This window comes from Anabas testudineus, chromosome 11 (assembly GCF_900324465.2).
Source record: "Anabas testudineus chromosome 11, fAnaTes1.2, whole genome shotgun sequence".
NCBI lineage: Eukaryota > Metazoa > Chordata > Actinopteri > Anabantiformes > Anabantidae > Anabas > Anabas testudineus.
This window is the reverse complement of record NC_046620.1, coordinates 13,461,866-13,488,536: the sequence shown is the minus strand read 5'-3', so window position 1 is coordinate 13,488,536 and position 26,671 is coordinate 13,461,866. Positions and strand designations below refer to the sequence as shown.

General features: G+C 41.8%; 1 protein-coding gene across 1 annotated transcript; it reads right to left on the bottom strand.

Annotated features, from left to right (window-relative positions):
- Nucleotides 1–1,910: 1,910 nt before the first annotated feature.
- Nucleotides 1,911–18,710, bottom strand: col1a2 (collagen, type I, alpha 2). The gene is made up of 50 exons (XM_026347651.1): nt 18,499–18,710; nt 16,737–16,741; nt 15,473–15,508; nt 14,912–14,995; nt 14,340–14,396; nt 14,131–14,175; nt 13,944–13,997; nt 13,780–13,833; nt 13,634–13,687; nt 13,474–13,527; nt 13,000–13,053; nt 12,722–12,766; nt 12,331–12,429; nt 12,006–12,059; nt 11,520–11,618; nt 11,101–11,145; nt 10,805–10,903; nt 10,594–10,647; nt 10,400–10,507; nt 10,264–10,317; nt 10,071–10,169; nt 9,816–9,869; nt 9,540–9,638; nt 9,400–9,453; nt 9,246–9,299; nt 9,050–9,103; nt 8,716–8,769; nt 8,551–8,595; nt 8,291–8,389; nt 7,984–8,091; nt 7,837–7,890; nt 7,663–7,716; nt 6,841–6,894; nt 6,662–6,715; nt 6,413–6,520; nt 6,096–6,149; nt 5,710–5,763; nt 5,360–5,521; nt 5,119–5,226; nt 4,806–4,913; nt 4,658–4,711; nt 4,459–4,566; nt 4,292–4,345; nt 4,031–4,138; nt 3,839–3,892; nt 3,543–3,650; nt 3,184–3,427; nt 2,874–3,058; nt 2,526–2,768; nt 1,911–2,350 (listed from the first exon to the last, which is right to left on the bottom strand). The coding sequence occupies exons 1-50, from the start codon at nt 18,566–18,568 to the stop codon at nt 2,204–2,206; spliced, it is 4,059 nt and encodes a 1,352-aa protein (XP_026203436.1). The 5' UTR covers nt 18,569–18,710; the 3' UTR covers nt 1,911–2,203.
- Between the last annotated feature and the right edge of the window lie 7,961 nt (nt 18,711–26,671).

The window sequence follows — 26,671 nt, the reverse complement described above, 5'->3', positions numbered from 1 at the left end:
TTGGTGAGCATGAGTTTGTCAATATCCAGCAGAAGCAGTTCTTACTGAACACCAACAGAGGCCGCTCAAGATCAGACAATCTACTGCTTTGAATGACCTGTATTATGTGTCAACCACCAAATAAAAACACATGTATAGCATTACAGAAACCCACTTTGAAGCCAGGCAGTAGATTGGTAGTCAGTCTCATTGTTTGGGGCACTGAATGAAGAAGGTCGCAAATCCAACACATTTTTGCTCCAGCCTGTTACTTCCACCAAGCTGTCAGGCAATCGAACTTGCAATAATGTACCTTTGACCTGAAAAGCAACTTGTAAGTGCAACTGTTAGAAAACTGTAGTGGAATTGTTAAACAGGCAACAAGTAAGAAATGTAGTAAAGTAGAGGAGGCAGGACGAGGTGCAAAAGGATGTCAACATCATACTGTAAAGTACTGCACCATGTTACTTTCCACCACCAGTACTGGAAAATGATTTCATACATCATAACCATTAACAAAATTTGATACACACTGTAAGACACTGTATACCCATAGACCCAGTAGACCTGTATGTGTCCACAGCACCAACATTTTTACTGCCCAGTGGTAAAAAAGATTTCTATCTGACTGCCCTTAAGGCTAAATGCAACATACTGTAATGAAAGTATTCTGTTAAAATATGTCATGGTTCCTTCTAGTGGTAATTTAAAGTCCTGCAGATGACCTTTTATGTGTTGGTGCCCTCAACTCAGCCTCAACAAAAGGATTTTACATGTGGAAGTGTAGTAACACAGTTTTCCCAAAGCCTGCACATCCCAGTTCCCTCAGTACACTCAGCTCACACACAGACCGTCTGAGAAAATAACAAAAATAAGTAATTTCTGCCAAAAGCCATGTCCCCGTGTTGAATCTAATACCTGTATTTATGCATCACTGCAATTCAAGCCTTGATCCAAATCACAGAAATTTATTTGGATGCAAAAGCTGTATTATGCAAAAAAAAAACGCAACATGAAAAGGATATTTACAAGAAACAATGCACGTTAGTAATCATACATTGGCATGGACAGTGTAAACAGATATTCACTGTACATTACAATTGGATGTACTGTTGAAAAGCAAAACAAAGGGGGAATGTAAATGTAGATTTGGCGGTGCTTCCACAATAGGAAGATGTTTAATGATGACAGGTAAATCATCATTTACCAGACTAGAACCAAACTACAGTGACACACCTCTGATGGTGTCATTAAAACATGAAAGCACTTAAGTCACTGAGTAGTGTGTTTTGGAACATTGGACATGCTTTATTTCAGAACTTTTCACAATTTATTTAAACATCTCACATATACAAAATAGGTACAATAGACTTTGTGGTGTCATTTTTTTTGAGAGAGAGAGAGAGGCCGCCTAAAAAAACCATTCAGAATTGGATGAAAAATGTGCTGTCAGTATGAACACTGGCTGTGGGATTGGAAGAGTAAAAAGCCTAAACAAAACACCAAATCAAACAAAAAAAAAACCTTCTAAACAAAACAAAAAAAATATGAAAGAAAATAAAAAAGAAAAAAAGAACAAAACAAAAGGAGACAAAAACCAGACATCAGAATTAGGAACATTCCACCTGCTTAAAGTGAGGGAGTATCAGGGGACGAATGCAAGACTCCTCAAATGTCAATACAAAGTAATACAGTAAAAAGTGGTTTGCTCCACAGCTGCATTAGCACCATAGATCTCTGCTTCAAGTAACTGAGCACCTTCCGATACGGGACAAAGCTTGAAGCATTAGAAGTCTTAACATCTCGGTTGTGGACCCAGGTTTTGTCAATAGTATTTTCTTTACGTACAGGCATGAGGTAGTTTAAACCTTTTTTTCGTGGAAATTGTGGTTTTAAACCTCCTCTTTGGAAGATATACAAAGACCACAAAGTGATGCATACTTTCAGCGTTTTTATTACACTTCTTTTATTTTTTACAAAAGGATGACATGATGTCCCACAACAAGGTGTTTTCCCGCGTCCCTTTGGGTTGCTGTATTAATTTGCATTGCACAAACGCTCCATTCAGTCCGTTCAGTCCTCTCCGATAGTTGCCCATCTTAAGCAAGTGGATGTGCAGAGAAAAATCAGCATTCAGTATAAAAAAAACAACACAGAAAGAAGGGCAGAGATTTTGTTTTTTCGTTCTTTCTCTCTTTTCGGTGTTAATTTATCATGAGTCTATTTATTTGAAACAGACTGGGCCAATGTCCAAACCAAACTCCTGATCAGCTCCACCAATGTCCAAAGGTGCAATGTCGAGGATGGGCAGGCGAGATGGTTTATTTGTTCTGTACTCAATCACTGTCTTGCTCCACTCGCCAGTGTGTGTCTGCAGGGGCAGAGGAAGGAAAAAAGAAAGTTTCAGCAAAATGTGTGAATGACACATAAATAAGATAGCTCTGCCTTCATTTTACAGTTTACAGAAAAGGGGTGATTGAACTGAAGCAGTGAAGGTAAAAAGGAAATGACCAATAGACTAACTGAAGAAACAAAGAAGTACTTACAGTGCAGCCGTCCTCCAGCACGGAGAAGGTGAAGCGGCTGTTGCCCTCAGCTCTCAGCTCCACATCGTTGGAGCCCTGGAGCACCACAGCCTTCTTCAGGTTGCCGCTCTCACCATCCATGTAGGCAACACTGTTCTTGCAGTGGTAGGTGATGTTCTGGCTAGCCTGGTTAGACAGCAGGCGCATGAAGGCCAGCTGAGTGGCCATGCTCTGGGGGCTGAGGGTCTCATCGTTGTAGGTAAACTGACAGGAAGAAGGAGCAACAGTCAATATGCTGCATTGTCTACTCACAACATTATTACCAATGCATATTTTTATTTGTAATCAAGTATCACTCTGTAATCTCACCTCAGTACCGCCGTTGATGGTCTCTCCAAACCAGACATGCTTCTTGTTCTCGGTGCTTCTGTACCAGTTCTTCTGGGCAATGCTCTCAGGGTGGGCATAGATGCAGGTCTCGCGGGTGGTGAAGTCGCAGAAGACTTTGATGGCATCATTGTGGCAGCCCTGGTTGGGGTCAATCCAGTAGAATCCTACAGAAGAGAAAAAAGAAAGTCAAAATGATGAAGAAAGAAAGTGATCTACAGTACCTTGACAGTACTTCTACTAGCAAATGTAAGGATAAATTATCCCCATGGTGTTATGAAGCTGAACTTACCGCTGCTCCAGTCAGGGTGGCTGAGTTTGATGTCACGGCAGGTGCGGGCAGGATTCTTCCTGGATCCCTCAGGAGTGAGCAGGTTATCAATCTGTGTGTTCAGTGACTTAATGGTGGCATCGACCTCGTAGTCCTTGGCTCTCAGGGCAGGCTGATCAGCTCTGTACTCATCATATCCGGAAACATCATATCCACCACCAGCTGGGCCGGCAGGTCCGGGCAGACCGGGAGGTCCAGGAGGACCCTGAGATAGACAAGGAAGTGGATTTAGGAGATATAGATCTCAAAATATAAATTGTGCAGTTTATAAAAATAAATTTAGTGTGAATTTCAGAAGAAGAAACTATAAATGTGCTTACAGCAGGTCCAACGTATCCAGGGGGTCCACGAGCACCAGGAGCACCAATAGTACCATGGGAACCAGCTCTGCCATCCTTACCAGCAGGTCCGTGGGGTCCAGCAGGTCCCTGAAAAAGGAGATCACTGTGTGACACTTCCAAATACGTTTTTTACCATGTTTTTGCCTACTGACCTAAAATACTTCTGCTAAGTATTAACTTGTCAAAGTGTTGGACTAGGGGTAAGGGGTCTATGGACACAGGTGAAAAAAAGATAATCACTAAACTTATGAATTAGGGATTAGGGTTCAACTCACTCTGGGTCCAGCAGGTCCGGCTTGTCCAGCGGGTCCACTGTCACCGGAGGGTCCCTGACAGAAGAAATGTTGAGTAATTGAATGACGATGTAGTGACAGTGATAAGACTTCAAGTATGTGCTGCGTGCACATCATTGTGCTGTGTTGTAAATTTCAGTATATGTTGCTTATTTGTTGTGCGCCATCACTCACAGAGGGTCCAGGCATTCCCTGGAGACCAGGATGTCCACGGAGACCCTTCAAACCTCTCTCTCCTCTTTCTCCAGCACCACCCTTCTCACCACGGGCTCCAGCAGGTCCCTATAATACACATACACATGGGCTCAGCCAGGAACATCATATCAGCTAAAAAGACTACATTCTAACTTTGGATAACACTGATCTAGTTTCAAATAGGTAGTTAACACTGTTCTATATGCTATACATATAATTGTGCTTGCATTTTGTACTTACAGGGGCACCTCTTGCTCCAGCGGGGCCAACAGGTCCAGAAGGTCCTCCTGGGCCCTTTAAAAAAAAAGATCAAAATAAAAAAATGTGAAAAAGATGATTGTACATTAATATTATTGTCTACAGGGCTAATACTTTCAGGTCATGTTTTAGTCGCTGTTGGTACGTACACTCTCTCCACGGTTTCCAGGTCTGCCAGCAGCGCCAGTGGGTCCAGCAGGTCCGGGGGCACCAGCAAGTCCAATGGCACCAGGGGATCCAGGCTCACCACGATCTCCCTAAGCATGGTGGAAAACAGCACACGCAGGTCAAATCACAGTATGTGTAAGCATACTGTGAGTACATCTATGCTTTAAGGTGAATTATTACCTTGAATCCAGGAGCACCAGGACGACCAGGAGGTCCATCGTTACCAGGGTTGCCCTGTGAATGGCAATAAATATTTTGGTTTACATAAAGGCTTAACTTATTTCAGACTGTTATTACTGGCCTACTTGTAGTTGGCATAAATTATTACCTCACGTCCAGCCTCTCCCTGAGGTCCGGTCAAACCAGGCAGGCCAATGTTACCAGGGGGGCCACGGGCTCCAGGGGGACCAGGAGGTCCAACTCTACCAGGCTCTCCCTGTGATAGGATGCAGAGGAAGAGGTAGAATATAAGAACATGTATATACTGTATTTGATACATGTTTGGCTTTCTAGCAGATGTTTTTTACCATCATTCGAACATGCACGGTGGCTGACACAATAACTAGCCACAAATATTTTTTATTTTCTTCTACACATTCTTACTGTAGTTAATGCATGAACTCCAATTAATTTGAGCTTACCAAAGCACCAGGGCCACCAGGTGTACCACGGTCTCCTCTAGCACCAGGCAGACCAACGAATCCTTGAAGTCCAAGAGCTCCAGAGGGTCCAGGAGGACCAGGAGGACCCTAAATACACACACATATCAATGCATCTACACTGTAGATCTGTAGTAGCACAATAAAGAAATTAGCTCAGTTGTGGTCTTGTGTTCCATAGTCTGAAAATGTTTACACAGAAATATAATGCATTATAACTTACAGCAGCACCAGGCTCTCCAGAGGGTCCCTTCTCTCCAGACACACCAGGTGGTCCAACCAATCCCTGCTCGCCAGAAGGACCAGCAGGACCAGGATCACCACGGAGACCACGAGGACCATCCTTACCAGCGGGACCAGAAGGACCAGGGGGTCCAACAATACCCTAAGAAGGGAAGAAGAGGAACATGGGTTAATATCATATGTGACTGTGTTCGTTGCTTAGTGTCATGCTACAGCAGAAGAGACAACAATGATTGTGGTTCTTGTTTCTTCACATGACAAGCAGCAGTAGTGTTTGTACGTGTGTTTGTGTGTGTACTACTCATTTTTTAATATGAAATCAGTACTCACAGTGGGTCCAGCAGCACCAACTCTGCCAGCAGCACCAGGGAAACCAGTCAGACCCTGAAAGTGAAATCACGCACGAACGAAGGTTAATTTCCGCTCATCATGTGAGTGTGTGCTGTATCGGTAGAAATGTGTCTGTGAGTAGCCAGTAAATATAAAGTAACAGTATTTTATAGTCATATAAGATTTTGACATTACACAAATTATAATTGGAAAGTTATTAGTTTACTTTCACTATTAGATGTGGTAATCTTGAATAAATGTGAACGGGCTAATGAGGCCTACAGAGCTAATATGAGTGATGTGAGTAAATCTGTGTTTATGTGTTTCAACAATTATTCAGTTGTGGGTGAGTAAGTGTAACCAGGAGCAATTATTTCAATACTTACAGATGGGCCGGTCTCACCGCGAGCACCAGAAGGTCCAGCAAGGCCAGCAGGACCCTAGATAACAACAATTAGACACAATTCTGTTTCAGGATTACTCACATCTCATCATAGTCGAATAAATTCAATCTTAAAATGACTTATAGTGTAATTCCATAGCAAATACTCTTACAATATTGTTCTGATTCAATATCATCTGATTCAAAACTATATATTTTATTCCAATATCTCTCTGGTACTCCCTAACATTGAGTGTTGAGTGCAAAAGTTATCTCAGTCTTATTAGAAGCCTGTATGTGCCCAGATAGAGTGGTACTAACAGGAGGTCCAGACTGTCCAGCAGGTCCAGCAGGGCCAGAGGGGCCAACTTCTCCCTTTGCTCCAGAAGGTCCACGCTCTCCTCTTGCTCCGGGCTGACCATCAGCACCCTACAGAGAAGAGGAAATAAAAACAGGGCTACTTCAATGTCTGTGAATTGTGTGTATATATTTGTGTGTTTACTGTCTTGTGGCTTAAACAACATTTCCATATAGTATATTTGATTGCAAGGTGGCTGGGTGCTAGCTTACAGGGGGTCCTGCAAATCCGGGAGCTCCAGCAGGTCCAACCTCTCCACGCTCTCCCTGAGGGCAACAAGCAGTTGGTCAGAAAGATGTATGTGATATTATTGTTAACTAGCCAATTAGGGTGAGTATAGTACCGCGGATGATATTTGTCATAATGAAAGAAGTTAAATCCAGCTGCTTACAGAAGCTCCACGGGGTCCAGCGGGGCCAGCGGGTCCGAAGGCACCACTCTCTCCCTGAGGGGGACAAAAGTGAGTGTTTCATTAGCTTAGCATTATTCCATTTAGTGATTAATCAAGTCACTTATCCATCCATTGATCCATCCAAATTGCAAACTATGTGAGTGAAATGGTATAACCTTTTAGTATTTAATTTTCCACGTTGTGTAAATCTGTTATCATTACTGCTGCTGTAAGTTTGATACCACTGCTTATGAATGTCCCAACATTCTATATGTTTGCTATAGGCAATGAAAAATCTGAAAACATTACTGTAAAATCGCTGCCTTAATTGCTACAAATCGCAAAGAAAGATTTTTCAAACTTATCAAATAATTCATATGCAGCATGCATTATATGATTACCACTGCCATCCAAGACTAAGCTGTAGGTAAACCTTTAATGGAATACTATTAAAGAGCCATCAGGTGGCAGTGTTGGGGTTCTAGCTTCAGACACTACGCTACACTGGGGGGTAATTACAATTACTGCTTCAAAGGAATGAGAAGTCCAAAGTTTATGGAACCAACATCAAAAGAGAGGAGAACTATGGTTTGACTTAACAACCACACGTCATAGTTTTATATTTTGGATTAATGGTACAAGATCTAGCCACCATTTTGAATAACATTGTAGACATCCATTTTTAGGTCAAACCAATGCTGTTCACGTCAAAACAAGACTCCATTACAAGAAATCCTCTGCCTTATAGTGTACAGTCGAAATACATTCATTCTATTATCATTTGTTAAGTGGCAAATCACTTTTTACACATCACCTACTTACCTTATCACCATTGGCTCCTGTGGGTCCAGGAGGTCCAGCAGGTCCAGGCAGACCCTAGAAAGAAAGGCAACACTAAGACCAGGACTCTGGTTGCTACACTCAAACTACTATAAAGAAATGCTACATGTTTAATTTCATATTAGATAGCTAATAAAGGGTTAGAGATTAACTTACACGGGAACCATCTCTTCCAGCATTGCCATCGGGGCCTCTGTGTCCAGTCTCTCCCTATAGGGAAATGAAATATAAACTCATAAAAAAAATCTATTTTGATTTATAATCCCCTGTTCAATTTGCAGGTGGTAAATTCTGATCATGTACCTTTTCTCCCTTGGTTCCAGGAGGACCAGCAGCTCCACGCTCACCAGGCATGCCACCAGGTCCCTGGTGTCCAGGGGCACCAGCAGCTCCAGCAATACCAGGCTCTCCCTGGAAACAGACACGACAAACTATGGTTTTCTCTTTGTCATCGAACATTGGCAATTTCATTGAGCACAGTACGACACACTATTTTAGTAAGAAGAGTCGGACATCTCAATGTTTTTTTGTTTGTGCAAAAATAGTGTATTTGTCCATCTCTGCAAAAAAACTTGATTCCCTGTTTGGCATACCCATGGCATCATCTTACCTTGCCACCATCAGGTCCAGGTGCTCCAGCAGGTCCACGGGGTCCAATTGGTCCCTGAGGTCCAGCAGCTCCAGCAGCACCAGGGTTACCACGCTCTCCCTAAAAGAACATACAAATCAATAAAATGTGCAACTACCGCAGTATTCTGTTTACTCTAAAGTGATTTATCGTGAATACTAAATGGAATCTAAGGGAGGCTCTATACATTCAACAGCACTACATGTGCTCTAGGAAATAACAGCATGGACAAACAAACTTACCTTGGCACCAGCAGGTCCAGCAACTCCCTGGTCTCCTGGGATGCCCTTTAAATACATTAATAGTATTTAGAAATGTACAAGTAATACTGTGTATGATCTATGCAGTCAACAGAACGTCGACTATATATCAAGGTGCAGTTTGGTGTGTGTTTGTATATTTCTTACTCTGTCTCCAGGCTTGCCAGCCTCACCAGCAGGTCCAGCAGGGCCAGGCAGACCCTGAAAATATCAAGTTGATAATGAGCACCAAGGAAATCACCATCAAGAAGTTAAGGAAACTTCTTTAGAGAACAGTTTGGCAGTGAAGTTGTCATATTTACAATTTCTTAGCTCTGTTATTTTTCACAGTAAAAAGAAATGTACCAGTTGCAATTATGCTTATGTTATCGTGTTTGTTATCATCTTTCAGGTTCTTACAGCATTAAAACACTGTAGTATTTCCCTTAGTAAAACTATTTTAAATTGCTGATATATTTAGAGATAGATGATAGATTAAAACCTGGAAGCCAGGAGCTCCAGCGGGTCCCTGCTCTCCCTTCTCACCAGGACCACCCTATAGGGAGAAAGAGAGACAAATTGTACTGATTAAGATAGTAACAATGTTGTATGAATACTGCATGTATTTAATTAAAAATGAGGAAACTATTATCAACTGAGGACAATGTAAATGCTATATACTGTTTAAGGATACTTACAGCAGGTCCAGAGGGGCCAGTGGCGCCATTGTTGCCATCAGGTCCAGGGGCTCCCTAAAAACAAAAACAGAAACATGATGATATGTATTAAAACTGACAATTGAGAGGTCTTTCCATGGGAAATTCAAAGGATGTGAAAATTCTCTTTACTTACTCTCAGTCCAGTGGGGCCAGTGGCTCCCTTCTCACCAGGCTTACCAGCCTCACCCTGAAGGAGATAAAAAGCAGGCATATCACGAAACAGAACATTTTTATTTCCAAATGCTCATTTTTCAGTCCTTCATTTTTACTCACAGAAGGCCCTTTGGGTCCGGGGAAGCCAATGTTTCCGGGCTGGCCTCTAGGTCCAGTTGGGCCGGGAGGTCCAGTGCGACCATCTTGTCCAGAAGGACCCTTGAGGAGAAAACAGGTGTAGTGTATAAGTATTTAACATGACCATTACAAAATAAATTACATGGTAATGTATAAATTTGTAAGAAAATATTGCTAAGACTTTTAATAATAATTTTATAATAATTTTATTTTCAAATAAATAAATTCTGCTTCAGTGTGACATTCAGGTTTACTTACAGCAGGTCCCTCCTTTCCGGGTGGTCCAGAGCTTCCGGGGCTTCCAGGGAGACCCTACAGAGAATAAACATTTATCAGTCATTAAAATGTATGTACTACTATTCAGTTCAAAAATGAATTTAATCACTCAATGAGACAATGGTATCGTATTTTTAGCATTACAAAACCACTGTTCCAAACTAAACTAACTCAGCTTCTTTAGTTTGTTACAAGCATTGTGGCCTTTTAAGGTGTGTACAAACAAGGTAAACTCACCCTGAGACCAGCTGGGCCAGGCTCACCAGCGCGACCAGCATCTCCAGGAGGTCCACGGGGTCCAGCAGAACCTGTGGAACCACGGGCACCGGGCATACCCTATAAGAAGACAAAGTGGTGGAGGAGATATAAGAAAGATTTTCACCACTATTAGATTTGACTACATGTTGATATTTGTTTGTTGAAGACTTACAATAGGGCCGGTTCTTCCCTCAGCACCAGGCAGACCACGACCACCAGGAGAGCCCTATCAGAGACACAAAGATATTAAAAAATTGTGGTTGTAGATATTTAGGTACTAGGAACTATAAAGAAAGTCTGGTACTCACTCTAGCTCCACGCAGACCAGCAGGGCCAGTGGCACCAAGCTCACCAGTGGGTCCTCTCTTGCCCTCCTCACCCTGAGGTCCGGGAGATCCCTGAGGTCCAGCATTACCCTAAGGAAAGCAACAGAGGAGATGAGTCAAGAGTCATCAGTGCCAAAGTCTTTGGCTTCATTTTGGTGAAATCTTTGTGAACTTACAGGCTCTCCTTTGGGACCACCGTCTCCCTTAACACCCTGAGCACCAGGATCTCCCTAAAAAACAACAAGGATAAACAGATCAAATAACAACACGATGAACAATCATCAGTGTACAATTCTTGGGTGTTTTAGTATCTGCATAATAGAGCATATGCAGTTTGTCTACATGTTTGTATATTGTGTATGGATGACTGTGTGCATGTATACTCACAGCCAGGCCTCTTGATCCAGTAGCACCCTGAGGGCCCTGGGGTCCAGGTCCTCCTCTTGGTCCGGGGAAACCAGGAGCTCCAGCAACACCAGGGGTGCCCTAAAATACAGACATGACAGACAGGTGAGCATTACTTCGTAACTTCGTATTATCATCATATGCTAATGCTAGAGATGGATACACTTTAACTGATGACAAAAAAATGTTTTGAGGTTGAAACAATCTCCAATCATTTGTAGCTTGTGTGCGCACTCCAGATGACATACAACTTAAAGTGGTACGACTTGAATACTTACAGCAGCTCCCTTGGCTCCATTCAGTCCATTAGCACCAGGGTTACCCTAGCAAAAAAAAACAAAACAAAAAATGAATTCTGATTTTAAAAGAATACATAAAAATAAATTGCTATTACGATTTAAGCGTGCATAAAACAGAAAAGCTGAGAAGGACACATTTTTCTGATATTAGCCATAGTTTAATTTGAACCTTTATATAACACCAAAACATTCTACTGTGCATATATGATCATATCACACATTTTATTGCAATTACGTGCTGTGGCAGGGGCTGTCTATAAAGTATAGCAATGATACTGCCTTTAAGGGCAAAATAATCACTAAATCACTAAAAGGCATGTTTTTTTCTAATTATTAGTCCAGGCTTGGTTACAAGTGACAGAAAGGTGACTGATGAGGGTGAAAACATATTTACTTACAGGGGGACCAACGGGGCCAACAACACCATTGGGTCCGGGCTCTCCTCTCGATCCCTGAGGTCCAGCTGGGCCAGTAGCTCCAGCAGGTCCAATTTCTCCCTGTCAAATACAAAATATATCTATTGTCAAGTAATGCATCAATATTATATAGCTGTTGTTAGTGTTATAACAATAGGAAATAAAAAATAATATTAATATATTATTGTGTTGGTAAGTAATTAAGTAGTGAAATACTACTTGTAAGGTTAAAACCAATCAAAATTAGAGTTACTTGTGCTGTTACATGTGTATGAGTAATTCCCTTGGGGATATTGTGTAAGAAAATGTCTTTAAGGTTAACACTGACAGACAGTGACAAACATATGTAAAGTACAGTGCTTATAGTGTAAGTTAATGAGTGGTCTCCTTTTGTGAGCCTAAATATGAAACTCTTTTGTTTTAAAGTTAATGGAGAAGAAATGTCACCAGAGGTGCCATCACACTCACCTTGGGTCCAGGGCCACCAGGGAAACCTGGGGGGCCAGCAGAGCCAACGGGACCCTGGATAGAGAAACAGCAGACAAAACATCAGAATATATGCCATGCAGGTCAAAGTTCACATTAAGGTAAAAGATTTTATTTATCTAATGCTGCTTCGTCTAATGCTGGTTATTAAGTTACGCATAATAACTTATACGAATTATTTTATGAATCAATAAAAATACCTATTTTGAACGACATTTCGGAATGATGATACACATGTTTGTAGTTTAACAATCACAAAGGGGATTTATTCTACTGTCACACAAAGGTTTAAAAATCCAGTACTCACAGCAGGGCCAGCGGGTCCAACATTGCCATCAGCACCACGAGCACCAGCAGGGCCAGCAGGACCAGCACGACCTCTCTCACCGGGCAGACCACGTGATCCCTAAAGTAACATGAAACAGCTGTCATGAGAAAAAATACTGTATCCGCGGTATAACAATATAAGAGACGCAGCAAAAAGCATCCAACATGGCTGTGATGACATAATCATAATAAAATGTAAGAATGAGTATATTATATGCTTGGGCAGGTTTATAGAGTGTACTGTCTTCCTTTCATTTTACAATGGCTGAAGATTTTGATGACAGTGACATATGGTAAGAAATGAGTTCAGATGAGCTACAACTACTAGTGTATGTGTAAACAGTGAATCATGAGCTTAATCAAAAACTTACAGCCAGTCCAGGGCTTCCAGGAGCTCCATGGGCACCAGACTCGCCCTAGAGGAGAAGCAGGAGAAGGTAATGAGATATCTGAAGGTGGCTCAAGGTTGTAGGTTAGTAGGTCAATAATTATGTTTGCTGTAGCAGCTGAGGCAAAAACTATTAGTGATGCAAAACTAACTTCTGGTGTGTTATTGCAATTTCTACTTACAAAAATGGCTTCCTACATAAAATAATACTTGTTTCAGGTATATTTGATGCTGCATTCATGAGAAAGATGCTTTTCTTACCTTAGCGCCAGCGGCACCGGGCTCTCCTTTACGTCCATCCAGACCAGTGTAACCCTGACACATGAAAACAAAGTGGTTAATTAAGGTGCTTAGAAAGGTTGGGGCTACCGCATACAGGACCACTGAATAGATGTTGGTGTAAAAATCTAGAGATGAAGAGATGAAAGACGACATTAGCGAGGATACAGAGATCAGCTTTAGTGTGGTGTCGGAGGGAGAAGACACTATGAAGTGACTTCAAGGTTACCAGCACCTCCTGTTCCTTTATCTCAGTACAGAACTTCTGTACTACAGAACTTCTTAGCTCATCACAAAGCAGTGAGATGGATGTTAAGTTTTCTTTAACGGGTGCTGTGAGTGTGGAGCATAAGTTTTTTAAACACTAGTCCACGTGTTTCTCTTCCACGTGTTCTGCAGACCAGTCAGACTGAGCAGGAACAAGCAGGTAAAGCACAGAAAAAGATCAGCACTCACTCTGTGTCCCTTCATTCCTGGAAGTCCAGGGGTTCCGGGGAATCCACGAGCACCCTGCAATTCAAAACACAGACCATTTTACTTTTTTTCCCTATTTACACCACAAATGTCTGTGTGTGACCTGTGTGTCATTCTTCATGTTTTGCTAAAGGGTTCTTACCTGAGGGCCGGGGGTACCTCTATCTCCGGGCTTGCCAGGTCTGCCATTGTTACCCTGTGAATCAACAAAATACACTTTACCATTTGATGTTTAGGCAACAAGTAAGTAAACACTACAGCTCAGGGTAATCTCAAATGTGCACGTACGTCCTCTCCAGCTTTGCCAGGTGGACCAGGGGGGCCACGAGCACCAACGGGGCCCTTGGGAGGGAAAACCAAAGCATTAGGGTCTCTACTATCAAGATAGCATCACTGTAACTTTGACAAGGAATGTGATCCCAACATGCGGACATTTTGGAGGATAATCTTACAGTCTGTCCGGGCTCTCCGGGCTCACCAGCGTGTCCGGTGTGTCCTTGGGGTCCCTGTTGAATAAGAGGAGGCACAGTACATTAGTCTTTATATTGCCAGATTGAATTTTGAAGCTATGGGTATGAGTAATCTGTCATGTTTAATCAAATCACAATATAGTGTCAGTCACTGGGTGTTTGCACTTACAGGGGGTCCAGGAGGTCCGGGAGGGCCTCTAGGTCCCATCAAACCCTGAAAAGGTAAAAAATAACAATGAGTCACCACTAAGTGAAATTATTATAATGCATTGTCAGGATTCATGTGAGATTACTATTGATGTATACAGAAGGAACTGTAGTGATATACGTAGGCCATGAGGCTGTGTGTTTATGTTTGTGAGAGCTGGGAGTCCTCACCATGGGTCCAGGGCCGGGATCAGGACCTTTTGCACCTTCATACTGAGCAGCAAAGTTCTGTTGAAAAGCAAACAGAAACCACTGATTAATTAAGATGATTAATACATAATGTAAATCCATGAATATAGAATCAGTGGAGTATTAAAATGAAAAAAGCAAAGAATTTGCACAATTTAAATAAAATTCTAACATGGTCTAATAAAAAGACTAACACTAGTTATCTGGTTACATGTTGACATAGACCTTGGGCAATGTGTAAAGCCTAATGGGTCAAAGTCTAATGGCATCATTTACAAGGTAGGGAGGTCAACACATGTTTGTTTGTAAATCAAAAATCTGATAGTTTTTGTTTTTCATGAAGAGAATTAGTATCCTCTACAGGTCTCAGTCTGCTGAATGTTTGTCTAAATCATCTATAACACAGACAGATTTTGTTGCAAAGTTTGTATCATGAAAACTACTGTAAGTCAAATTTCAGCCAACACTGCATTCTAAGGTTTTTTTGGGGCACATTTGGCGTAAACACTGTCAATCAAGTCTTGTTATTTTGCAACTATAAATAGTGGACTTACTCCTCCGAGTCCAGGGGGACCAGGGGGGCCAGGGGGGCCAGGGAGTCCAGGTTTTCCATCTTTTCCATTAGGGCCGGGAGGACCCTGTAAAACACAGATGATACAGTGAATAAACACACTAACAACTGTTAGAATCAGAGGATACTGCAACTAAGTGACTTCTGTGAATCCTGCAAGAGCCGGAAAACTCATCTTCCGTCATTCTCAGTTTCTATTTCATGAATGAACTGATGAATAAACAGATAAAGCTTAATTACTGTAACTGTGATTTTGTGAGGTACGAACAGGGATTAAGTATTACACTAATTAAAAATAAATAAAAATAATTAGTCATTAAAATAAGCGAGGTCAGTATTTCATATAGTAACTATCGTATTCTTCCATGTAACTATTATTAACTGTAAACATTGGGCCTATTGGTGATGTAAACACAGGGGTGTGGCGAACTGGGGTAAGAAGGTCAAATGACGTCAACAACAAAAACTGTGCCAAAGATGCTTCATAAATACATCATAAACATATGTTTTTTGTCAAAGGAAGCAGAGTTTCAGTTCAGCTTACCCTGTCACCTCGAGGTCCTTTTTCTCCTCTGGGACCCTGAGGCAGAGAAATTACTCAGTCAGACGAAAACAAAGAGCAGATGGCTCGGTTTATTGCTTTAACAACATGTAAGCTCCAAACTATTCATCCAGGAAAGCATGCCAGTGTCATGTGAGCTCAAATTATAACTTAAATAAAGCCTAAAACAAATGCTCTGGTATGTGTTAATATCAATAAAATGTGTCTGTAAATACACAAGATCTAACAGTGAAAGGACAAGCAAGGGTATTTCAGTGAAAACTGCGCTTTATGTGTCCGATAAACCGCCCTCTAGGTGAACACTGACACATATGCACGACATTGTGCGCTAATCTTAACTCTCCCCTTAACAGAAAAGAAGATAAATAAATGTAAGATTTATTTATTCACTCTTTTCAGGGTTTATCAGGTGGATTTCAAACATTTGTTGAGCATAAGCAAGGTGATGAGTGGCCACTGTGATCCTATCATAAGAATACATCAAACATGCTCAGATTAACAGGAATTCAAATGAAACCAGAGCGAAGTAAATATGAGATAAATGATGGACATTTTCTCAGACATGCTGAATAGCAGCGTAGTAAAACATCCTAAAGCACAGTGTCTTAAATGTACAGTAAGAGCATGTGAGTCCTGGAAACAACAACTGTACCTCTACAACCTTGGTACAGATGATGTTTCAAACACTGTGCTTTAGGCAATCTCAATTATGAGCAGAATCATTTCTACAAACACTTATTAAAGGGGCCTCAGTCTTAATAACTCATCATTATAGTTTCATCTAGCTTTTCATGATTGGTTTGAAATCAGCTCTCACTTCCAATATTAGATCCAAATCAAGGAGCAGAGGAAGAATCCAAACTGATCCAATGCTACAGGAGCTGTCTGGGACCCGAACCTCCCTCTGCCCCCTCTCTGCTGTCCTTAGAAAGGAGCCTTTGTACCAGGCCCCACTGGTGCCTCAGCGTGAAGGTTTTAGCTTTCACTGACACAAACTTTAGCCAATAGGACCTTCACCTATTCGTGGACAGGAAGGGAGAAATAGCTTTGAAATAACTTTGCTTCAGAGGAAAAAATGATCTGCCATCGTTGAGATTGCCGGTCAAGAGCATCAAGAAGACGCATAAAGAAGAAGTCTTCCATGTCATGGAACCTTTCCCAGGCTTTAAAAAGGCAAGAGTAACAAGGTAAAGCTAACTTTGATATGTGATGCTTTCGTGGTTGTGTGCATGTGATGTGTACTAACCAAAGCTGTTGCGTTGGAGAGACGAGGGAGAGGCACAGAGGGACGAGGAGGGTGGGGAGAGAAGAGGGAATACTCTGTTAGAACATCACAAGCTTTTTAAGAGCAAAACAGTCACCTGCAAAAGAAGCATTAGAATTTCCATCCACTTATGTGCTGGTTTTTCATGTGCTAACGTTTTGCTAAAGGTCTATGTTCTTTACTCCTCTGCATGAGAAAATAAAAAGTGTGCATGAGAGGCAGCATGAAACTGAAAGCATAGGACCTTCATGTAAAAAATCCAAATGCAGAAAAAGGCATTCAGATCTAATATTTCCCCTGTTAAAGAAAACTGCAAGGATCGAATCACAGTGAAATAGAAATTTGGGCTTTTTCTGCAAATTCCGCAACCAGATAATAAAAAAAATGTGTCAATGAGTTTGAGACTTTGAGAGCATTACACTTATCACCTGTATCTGTATGTCTTAAACTCCACTGTATGTAGACTAATCAGCTGTTAGCTAGTTTGCCACGTATAAACCTGCACCGACCTCTTCACGCTGCCTAATTGTAATGAATGTGAATTTCAGTGATCGGTAGCATTCCAGATATGACTGCTCTGTCTGCGAACAGGCCTGAACAGGTCGTTTATGCCCCTGGGATAAGAATAGTAGGGCTGCTACTGCAAACATGATGAGACTTACAGCATTTGTTCTACAACCTTAGAAAAATATGTTATTTTGTGACACGACTGTAGAAATAGAATATTTAGTTGCCCAAATTAATTGTTTAATTATGATCATGAAATCACAGTATTCTTCACTTGTGGCTGATGTTTATATCTCTCATCCACACCATGTTGCAGGTGGAGATAAGCTGCCCTATCTGAATCTGGACCAGCTGCTCATGGGTGGGTTTGGCACAGCTGGGACCTCCCGTGAACTCGAACATGTCGTGTCCAGTATGGACCACAAGGTGGTGGACCTGGACGTTCAAGTCACGTGAGACCTATTATCCCTATATTTTCTGTACTTAGTGTGAAGTTTTAAAAACTTTGCCAAGAAGTTTCGAATTATGATAATGATTATCATGTATTCTCAACTGTAAATTATCCTCGGATTAAAGTGATCTAAAATTTTATAAATCGCTGTAGTGAAAGTCGGAGACAATCTTATTTATTTTAAATATATTTAAAAAACTGATATATGTATATAAACTGTATATGATCTATGTTATTTCTACTTAGGCTTTGAGAAACAGGTTTAAGGGTGGAAAAAAACCTGATGCCAAACAGATGTTTGCATCTGTGGCCACCAGGGGGAGCCATTGCAGTTTCCTCGTCCTTCCCTGGACGTCTGGATGGAACAATGTGTACAACGCCCCACCAAGTTTTTCATCTTCTGCCTATGTCTAAAAGAAAACCCACATTTAGGCTATTTTTTTTATAAATATACATGCATCAAAAGCTCTGAAAAGACACTAGGCCACTATCTACACCTCTCTTTTACAGGGACGCAACTTTTTTCAAGTAGTGCAACTTTTCCCTCTCGGAAACTATTTAAGTGATAATAATTGTATCCTTGGAAAAAGAAGAAAAAAAAAAAAACAACAACAGAAGAATCCTCTGCATGAGCTCAATCCGATGAATTTAATTCAGCTGTGCTTTGAGCTGTCTTCGGGTTGACCTTGATGTAAGTCCACATAAAAGCCAAGCGCAAGATCCTCAAGCAGTGGGACCCGAAAAAAAATATCCATCACAGAGAAAAGAGCAGATAATCAAACTTACATTGACATGATGCTAGGTATGAAGTTACTGCAAGCAGCAACAGAATCCGGGTATCCACAAAGCTGAGCATGTCTATGCGGACATGCAGACTCCTTGTGCCGCTGAGCCCCTGTTTTTAAACCACCTTCAAGCAGGCATACAGTTGTGGTGACGAGAGTAACTCCAAACTTAGCAGAAACCTGCTGCCGTGATGCTAGAATAATAAAGTTCTATCGGGCCTATTTATATGGCAGGAGGGTCCCTGGTCTGCGTGTCAAAAGTCAGCCCACCGGCCAATGAGAGCAGAGAAACCCAATCTGACTCCCATCCCTCTGCAGTTCGGAGTCAGTCATGTGGTCCTGCATCTCCCAGCCTCCTCTCCACCAGAAACCGTTTGGCAAACCTTTGGCGATGATGACGAGTGCAACGTTTTAATTAGGTCCATTCTTTTTGAGGACGTGGACAGCGTCGACGTTTTAAAAGGGGAGAAGAAGGCCTACAATTTCCCCCTCTTTCGACGGGTTGCAGTGAATCCGAGTGAGTGTCTGCGTGTTGAGATCCAGGCGCTTAGGGTCCAACCTTTTGCGCGCATCTGAGCTGGTGCGCAGCACAGAGTTGTTGTGCGTCGGTGGGCATCCGTTCTTCATGCGTTGGATTTAATAGGAAAAATAACTTTTAATGAGTTTTATCTGTTGAGCAGTTTGGAGTTTCATTGGAGTGGACACATTGTGTGTTGTTTTTACCTCACCCATGTCTTGAACTTATTTGGAAGGCATTATAGTGACATTTTGTTTTTGGGCACATTTATTTTTTTTTTTTTCCCACACAAACTCAACACAGCACAGCCCTAGATTTTCCTCAACAGTTTCCAGTCATTTTAAGCGTGTGTGCCTAAATAAAGTTGCGCTCCAGTTCCTACATGATCTTTCCGTGTCACGTTTTTGTTAAGAACCAACAAAAAAAGCACTGAAACCTTTGCTCAGCAAAAGCCCTCAGCGGAATGCAGTGGTTCACATACACATGCAGCACAAATCCTGCTGGAGCTTCAGTCTGACAAAAGACAGGTGTGAGGGAGAGCTCTACTTTCAGCGCCCCCCCCCCCTCCCCTCCAGCTCTCTCTCTCACTCTCTGAGTGACTCTTTCTTGCCCACATGACCAGACATGTCATCCACTCTAGTGCCACTCCAACAACACTCAGCATGACCCTCATACTGCCTCATATTATGGTGCTTTACTCCATTCCACTGAGTGATGTATAGATCCTGTAACTATAGCCACCAAATCAGCAAATGCGAAGGACTGACAAGTAAAGTTAGAGGTAGAATGCACCATTATTGCCTTTTTCCCAGTCTGCTGAGCTTGGACGGGGGATTTACACAGCTTATATATTGAAATAAATAATAGCAACATGCTCTAGTGTAGATGTGTCTGAACAATTCTACTTTATTCTAAACCTCTGTTTGCTGAGGAGCCCTCAGAATCAAAATGAGCACATAGACATCATATGAAGTTGCAGCCTGGCTCTTCTCTCTTACACATTACTGATCTGTCCCAAGTAGCTGCACAACTCTTCTGTTTCTTTTTCCTTGTTCTTTAATTTTCATCACTCACTGTAGGACAACGCCAGCAACCTCACCTCAGCTCTTCCCCGAGTCAAACTATAGAGACACAAAAGAAAAAAAAACGAAGAGGAGGGGCAAGCGAGATGAAATGTGTTTTAAAGATGGCAGCGCTCCCACTGACTGCACAGTTACATTCTCATGTTTGCTGAGGAGCCTTGAAGCCTTGAAGCGAGTGGAGACACCAGACAGGCGGAGTGGGGAATCAAAGATGGCTGCAAAGCTCCACATCATCAGACTTTTATTTCTTGATTCACTCACATTCTACATGAAACAGCAGGTTGTGTTTTATCCTGGTGAACAGCTGCTCATCGCAGACATTCAAAAACATCCCGCTTGTTATTAATGTTTAATCCCCCTTTCAGTAAATATCTGAAAATGTTTTTAAAGGGAATTTTTAACCCTTTACTCTCAATAAAGTGAAGATTTCCTGTAGGCACAGTTATCACTGGGAGCAGCAAGTTTAGATTTAGGTTACCTAAGTTGACTGCAAACCCCAGAAACAGATGTGCTTCTTGGTTGATCAGCAGTGCTTTTTGTTGCTGCTCCAGTTTCTTGCAGTTCAGGAACATTTAAATCTGAAGTAATCTTGCATTGAACCCCAGAGAAATAACTGCAAAGAAAGAACTAGTGAAGGGGATAAAGCAACAATGCAAAATATAAACATGCCATCATTTTATTTATTTATCCTCTGACATGAAGGTTTTTGCTTCAGCCATTTTGAGTCTCTTCTCCTCTAATGTCACCCATAGTGCTGCCAGCTGGGCCTGCGGACAGATTCCTCCAGATGTGCTTCGCTCTGATTGGCTGCCTAAGTTGTTTCCACACTGTCCTCAGGCACTGAGTCTCACATTTCCATGTCTGATGCTGAAGAAAATGTTAAGGATTGTGTAGCGGATCCTCCCACGTGGTGGCTGTCTACCTGTCAGCTAGCTGGTAAGGAACATGGGTCAGAAGAAACAAGATAACTGATCAAGTGCTGCATGATTAGATGGATATGTATTATGTCCCTGAAGTGAGATGTTCACGCTTCCACTGACGTGATGTGAGACACGACAAATGTCAACAAAATGTCACAAAATGTTGGATTGTACAACATCAATACAGCACAGCATACAAATCTCCTGTACGGTGCATAAATCATGCAAGGGTGACATTTTAACTGTACCTTGCTCCAATATCTGTAGAAAACTCAGATATATGTGGTGCGTGATATACAGTTTCACTTGATAATGCCTGAAGGTCATAGAAAGCTGCTGGTATTAAAATTACACGTTGGAAACAAAACATCCAATTCAAAAACAAGATTTAGATGCAGGTTCAGAAATACTTGGTGAAAGTGGATCGTCATCATCTCATAAGGGTACCCGATATATGGCAGGGCAATGCTGTTTGTTCATACCATTCAGTCTGTTCCACAACTTGAGTTTTAGCTCCACATTGTGCACATTTTATTTATTCATGCTCAGCAAAAAGCTGGAGAGAGAGCAGATCTCCCACGGGTCACTTGAAAAGTGATATAAGTTGTATGATCTTACAGAGTATTTTTGATTCTTATATATAATGAGCCTCTTATGGATTTTAAAACATGTTTCTAGAATGAGTACACTGGCAGCTGTATGTAGGGAAAGTTTAGTGATTTAGACAGATTTAGACAGCATACACGCACACACACACACACACACACACACACACACACACACACACACACACACACACACCTGTAACGTGATCGTTCCACTCACTAAAGTAAGGACAGAGAAAGGATCAAACATGTTTGAAGGTTGAAGCAAGCAGTAAAAGATGGATAAAAAGATTCAGACACACTGCCCTCTGTGACACTCACAAACAGAGATAGGCACTAATTAAACAGGAACAGCACACACACACACACACACACACACACACACACACACATCAGCAGCAGACATTTGCAGGGGCGGTTGAGGTTTTCAAATTACAGCCTTTATTCCAGGCAGTTTTCTCCTTCTCTGCTCTGAACACTTCTGAATTCTGTAGGAAAGAATTGAAACTATGAAACAGGTTTAGTCTTTGTCTTATTCTAATATAATCTATTGGAATGCCTAGACTCTAGCTCTGCCCAAATGTAACTTACATATCTTGTTAAATTAATGTAAAAAGTGCCGAAAGTTTACCTGCATTTATGTGCACTGTTTTAGCTCATTGGGTGCTGTTGGGCAGTGTTGGCCTCATATTTAACTCACACACATAAGATGACATTTTCTTAAGCTTTTAAATTTAGTTTTTTATTTATAAGACAAAACTTTTGTACAGTGAGTAACTTCTCATTTCTTCAACAACCATGTCTGAAGACACATCCTGAGGCCATGGACGAGATGTTAATCTGTTTCAGAAGGGTCAAATTATTGGCATGAATCAAGCAAAGAAAACATCTAAGGAGATTGATGAAACTACTAAAACTGGGTTAAGAACTGTCCAGTTGAAGAAAGTCATGAGGTCTGATGAGTCTAGATTTACCCTGTTCTAGGGTAGATGGGAGCATCAGGGTAAGAGGAGAGGTGGAGGAGAGCTGTACAAGCCTGTGGGGGCAGCGCTATGATCTGGGGCTGCTGCAGTTGGTCAGGTCTAGGTTCAGTAACATTATGTGTCCAAAGAATTAGGTCAGCTGACTACCGGAATATACTGAATGACCAGATTATTCCATCAATGGATATTTTTTCCCTTGTTGACACGAGCATATTCCAAGACGACAATGCCAGGATTCATCAGGCTCAAACTGTGAAAGAGTGGTTCAGGGAGCATGACACATCACTTTCACACAGAGAATAAATGTTGTGACATTGCAGAAGTTTATCAAAACGATGCCTCGGCGAATGCGTGCCATAATCAAAGGTAACAGCAGTCCAACAAAATAGATAAGTAAGATGTCTGGTAAAATTTAAATTCTAAAAATAAAGTCATCTGGGTTTAAACACAGTTTTGCTGGGTCTTGGTCCAGGCTTAAAGCGTGATCAACAAGGCAGGCTATGTCAAGGAATTCAGCTCTCCCGTTGGCCCGACAGGCCTGAGCGGATATCAGCATGCTGAGGCCACTGGCTTGCTCGCTCTGCGTACTGACTCTATAGCACCAGGAAGTAAGGAAAAGGGGGGAGAACTAGAAAAGGCACGCTTTTTTAAGACTCACTCATTTGCTTTAAGTGCTTCAGATTATAGAATGCCTGGATGTCTCTGTGTATGCATTGTCTTCATCCTTCCTCATCCCCGTCTGTATTCACCCCCTCATGTAACCACATCTGCAGGCTTTTTCCACTGGAATATGTTTCAGAGTGTTTAGACTTGAGGGGGCGGGGTTATTGAAGCGTTAGTGTAATGTCAGTTTGGGAGTAGGTGTAGGGAGGGAGTGAGGGATAGGGGCGAGAAAGAGTATAAATAAGTGTCAGGAAACACAGGAGAGTATGGGGGAGAGGATGAGTCAGTGAAAATGATACAATATGAAATACTTAACAATCAAATCAGAGAAAAATGTTTTCTCAAACTGAGCCTCCGGAGATTAAAGCTTCTTGTAGCTTTCTTGTTATGTACATAAGAGGATAAATGAAAATTGAAGCACAAACAATTTCCCCCAATAAGCCTCCCTCTCAAGAGCTAAAGTGATGAAGAAGAACGTGAGAATCACAAAAAGTAGAAGGCAAGAGGATAAAAATCAAAGTAGGGAACCTCCCTTGGCTGGGTCTAACACATGGTTAGATTTGCCTGAGTGTCCACATGACTCACAGTCTGGTCAGCAAACGCATAATAAACGTGACAGAAATATCCTCACACAATGTCACCAGAGTCCAAGGCAGGCAGTTAATTGCTAGATAGAGCTGGGTCGTGGTTTTAGGGAGGAGAAAAAAATAGGCAGACTCAGAAGAGGAGAGCAAGAGAGTATATGTATTTTTTCTTTTTATGTTTTTTTTTTTTTTTTATTTCTTTAAAAAAAAAAGCTAGATAAACACTGTATGCAGAGGAGGGTTGAGCTATGGAAAATGATTTGACTGAGTTCAGTCCAGGTGCCCGTGGACATGCTTTGAAGATAAAAGTCAGCAAGTTAGCCAGAATTGTTCTGGCTGTATATGGCACACTGAGGCCCAGCCAGTTATTCATCCTGAACTGTGATCATTACTTCCAAAGTAATTTTGAGTTAATTGAATACTGGCATGTTAGCAGCCTGTACCTTATGTGGCATCTGTATAGTTGTCTTTAGCAGCCATAATCCTCCTTAGGATAGTCTGAACTTGTTCCACATTTTGTTATGTTACAGCCTTATTTCAAAATGGATTAAATTCATTATTTTCGTCACATTTCTACAAACATTAATGGCTGGGCGACTAAAGGACTTTCACAGAGTTGTCCCATAGCAACTCCAGCCACCACCCCAGTGTGAGGTCCAGAGCGCTTTGGAACAGGTTTTCATCAAGGATGTCTCTGTACATTGCTGCATTCATCTTTCCCTCAATCCTGACTAGTCTTCTACTTCCTGAAAAACATCCCCACAGCATGAGGCTGCCGCCACCATGCTTCACTGTAGGGATGTTATTGGCCAGGTGGTGAGTGGTGCCTGGTCTCATCAAAAATGACGCTTGGCATTCAGACCAAAAGTTCAATCTTTGTTTCATTAAACCAGAGAATTTTGCTTCTCATGGTGTAAGAGTCCTTCAGGTGCATTTTGGCAAATGTTTACTGAGGAATGGTTTCCATCTGGCCACTCTACCGTACAGGCCTGATTGGTGTAGTGCTGCAGAGATGGTTGTTCTTCTGGGATGTTCTCCTCTCTCCACAGAGAAACACTGAAACTCTTTCAGTGTTACCATGGGGTTCTTGGTCATCCCTTCTCTCTCGATCGCGCAGTTTGACCAGTCTGGTGGTAATGATGATGGAGGCCACAGTGCTCATTGGAATCTTCAATTCAAGCAGAATTTTTTCTGTACCCTTCTCCACATCTGTGCCTCGATACAATCCTGTCTCAGAGGTCTACAGAAAACTCCTTGGACTTCATGTCTTGGTTAACTCCATTAATTAACCTATATAGACAGGTGTATGTCTTTCCAAATCCTATCCAATCAACAGATGATCAGTGGAAACAGGATGCACCAGATCCCAATTTTGTGTCATGGCAAAGACTGTGAATACATATGTACAAAAGATTTCAAACAAACGTCTTTCACATTGTCATTATGGGGTGTTTGTGAATTGAATCCATTGTGGAATAAGACTGTAACATAACAAAATGTGGAAAAAGTCAGTACTTTCTGGATGCACTGTATTGGCTCTTCAAGGGTTAATGTGAGTGAAGCAGAGAGTACTGAAATCTTTTCCATATTACAGCACACATGAGGAACACATTTTAGTGAGTTCAGCTGTCTGGAGTCTCTCTCTCTCCCTCTCTCTCTCTCCCTGGCTGGTTAGGGGCGAGTTCAACACAGCCGTATATCATTACACATCTGGGAAAATACAGTCAGAACCCCGGATGACACACCAGAAAAAAGAGAGACAATGCACTCTGTCCATTCCCAACCTTTTTGGTGAAGTACGGACTGGTTGAAAATTGGGAATAAAAAGGGAAAAGGCTGAAATAGCTGAATCTGCTTTACAGAAAGAAAATCATCTACTGCAGGGTGCTCCAGAAAGCTACAACTTTACTGTCATATCTAGTCTGAGAGCTGCTGAGAGTGTTGTCTTCACGCTCCAAAAGGGGGGAAAAAAGCCCTGAACATGACAAACAGTGGTACTAATATTAACACTAACAGAAATCTGAGACCTTAAAATTTGGAGCTCCTCCCATCGCTCCTCTGCTGTAACTCCACCTCTTTAAAAATTGCTCTGCTTCCTTCCCTCAGTTTTATTTTGGTGTGATTGATGTCAACCGGCCAAGTTTTTAGGAGGGAGGAATCTCTGCACCTCTTTTTTCCAGTATGGAAACACTTGGTTCCCTCAGCCCCAGGTCTACATACCACAATAATATGGCTTCCATGACTTAAGATGAGCTTGGATAGTTTTTTTTTTTTGCAGTTACCGTTTGGCAGTATGACTGCAATGTCAGAGAAAAAGTAAAACTTATTTTCTTCCCTCTCTCTTGTGCCTTTCCTCTACCAGTAGGACATAAAGGTAGTAGGGTCCCTGCAGTGACAATAATGGGTGGCAAGCAAGAGTTATAGTGGTGAGGTCAAAGTTGACATCACATGAAGTCTAACATATGCCAACCCCTTCATGTCTGACCTCAGAACATCCCAACGTTTATATCCTGCACAAGGTAAAGGAGGGATTTGAAGAAACTTCCTGTTTCATCAGTCCTGCTAATTCCCCCTCATCTGCTACCCAAACAACAATTCTGTCCATCTCACATTAATACTAGATTCAAATGAAAGCAAGGAATAAAGAGCTAAAAATATGTTTAGTGCCATTCTACATTTAGGTTTAAAAATGCACTTGCATTCAGCTCCTCTGGCAGTCTGTGAGCTCTTGTCAGGTAGGGCTCCAGCGCCCGGCCTCTCCGCCTTTACGGCAGCAGTCTGTGTGACAACTAGGAAGTAAAACGACTCCTCCAGACCTCC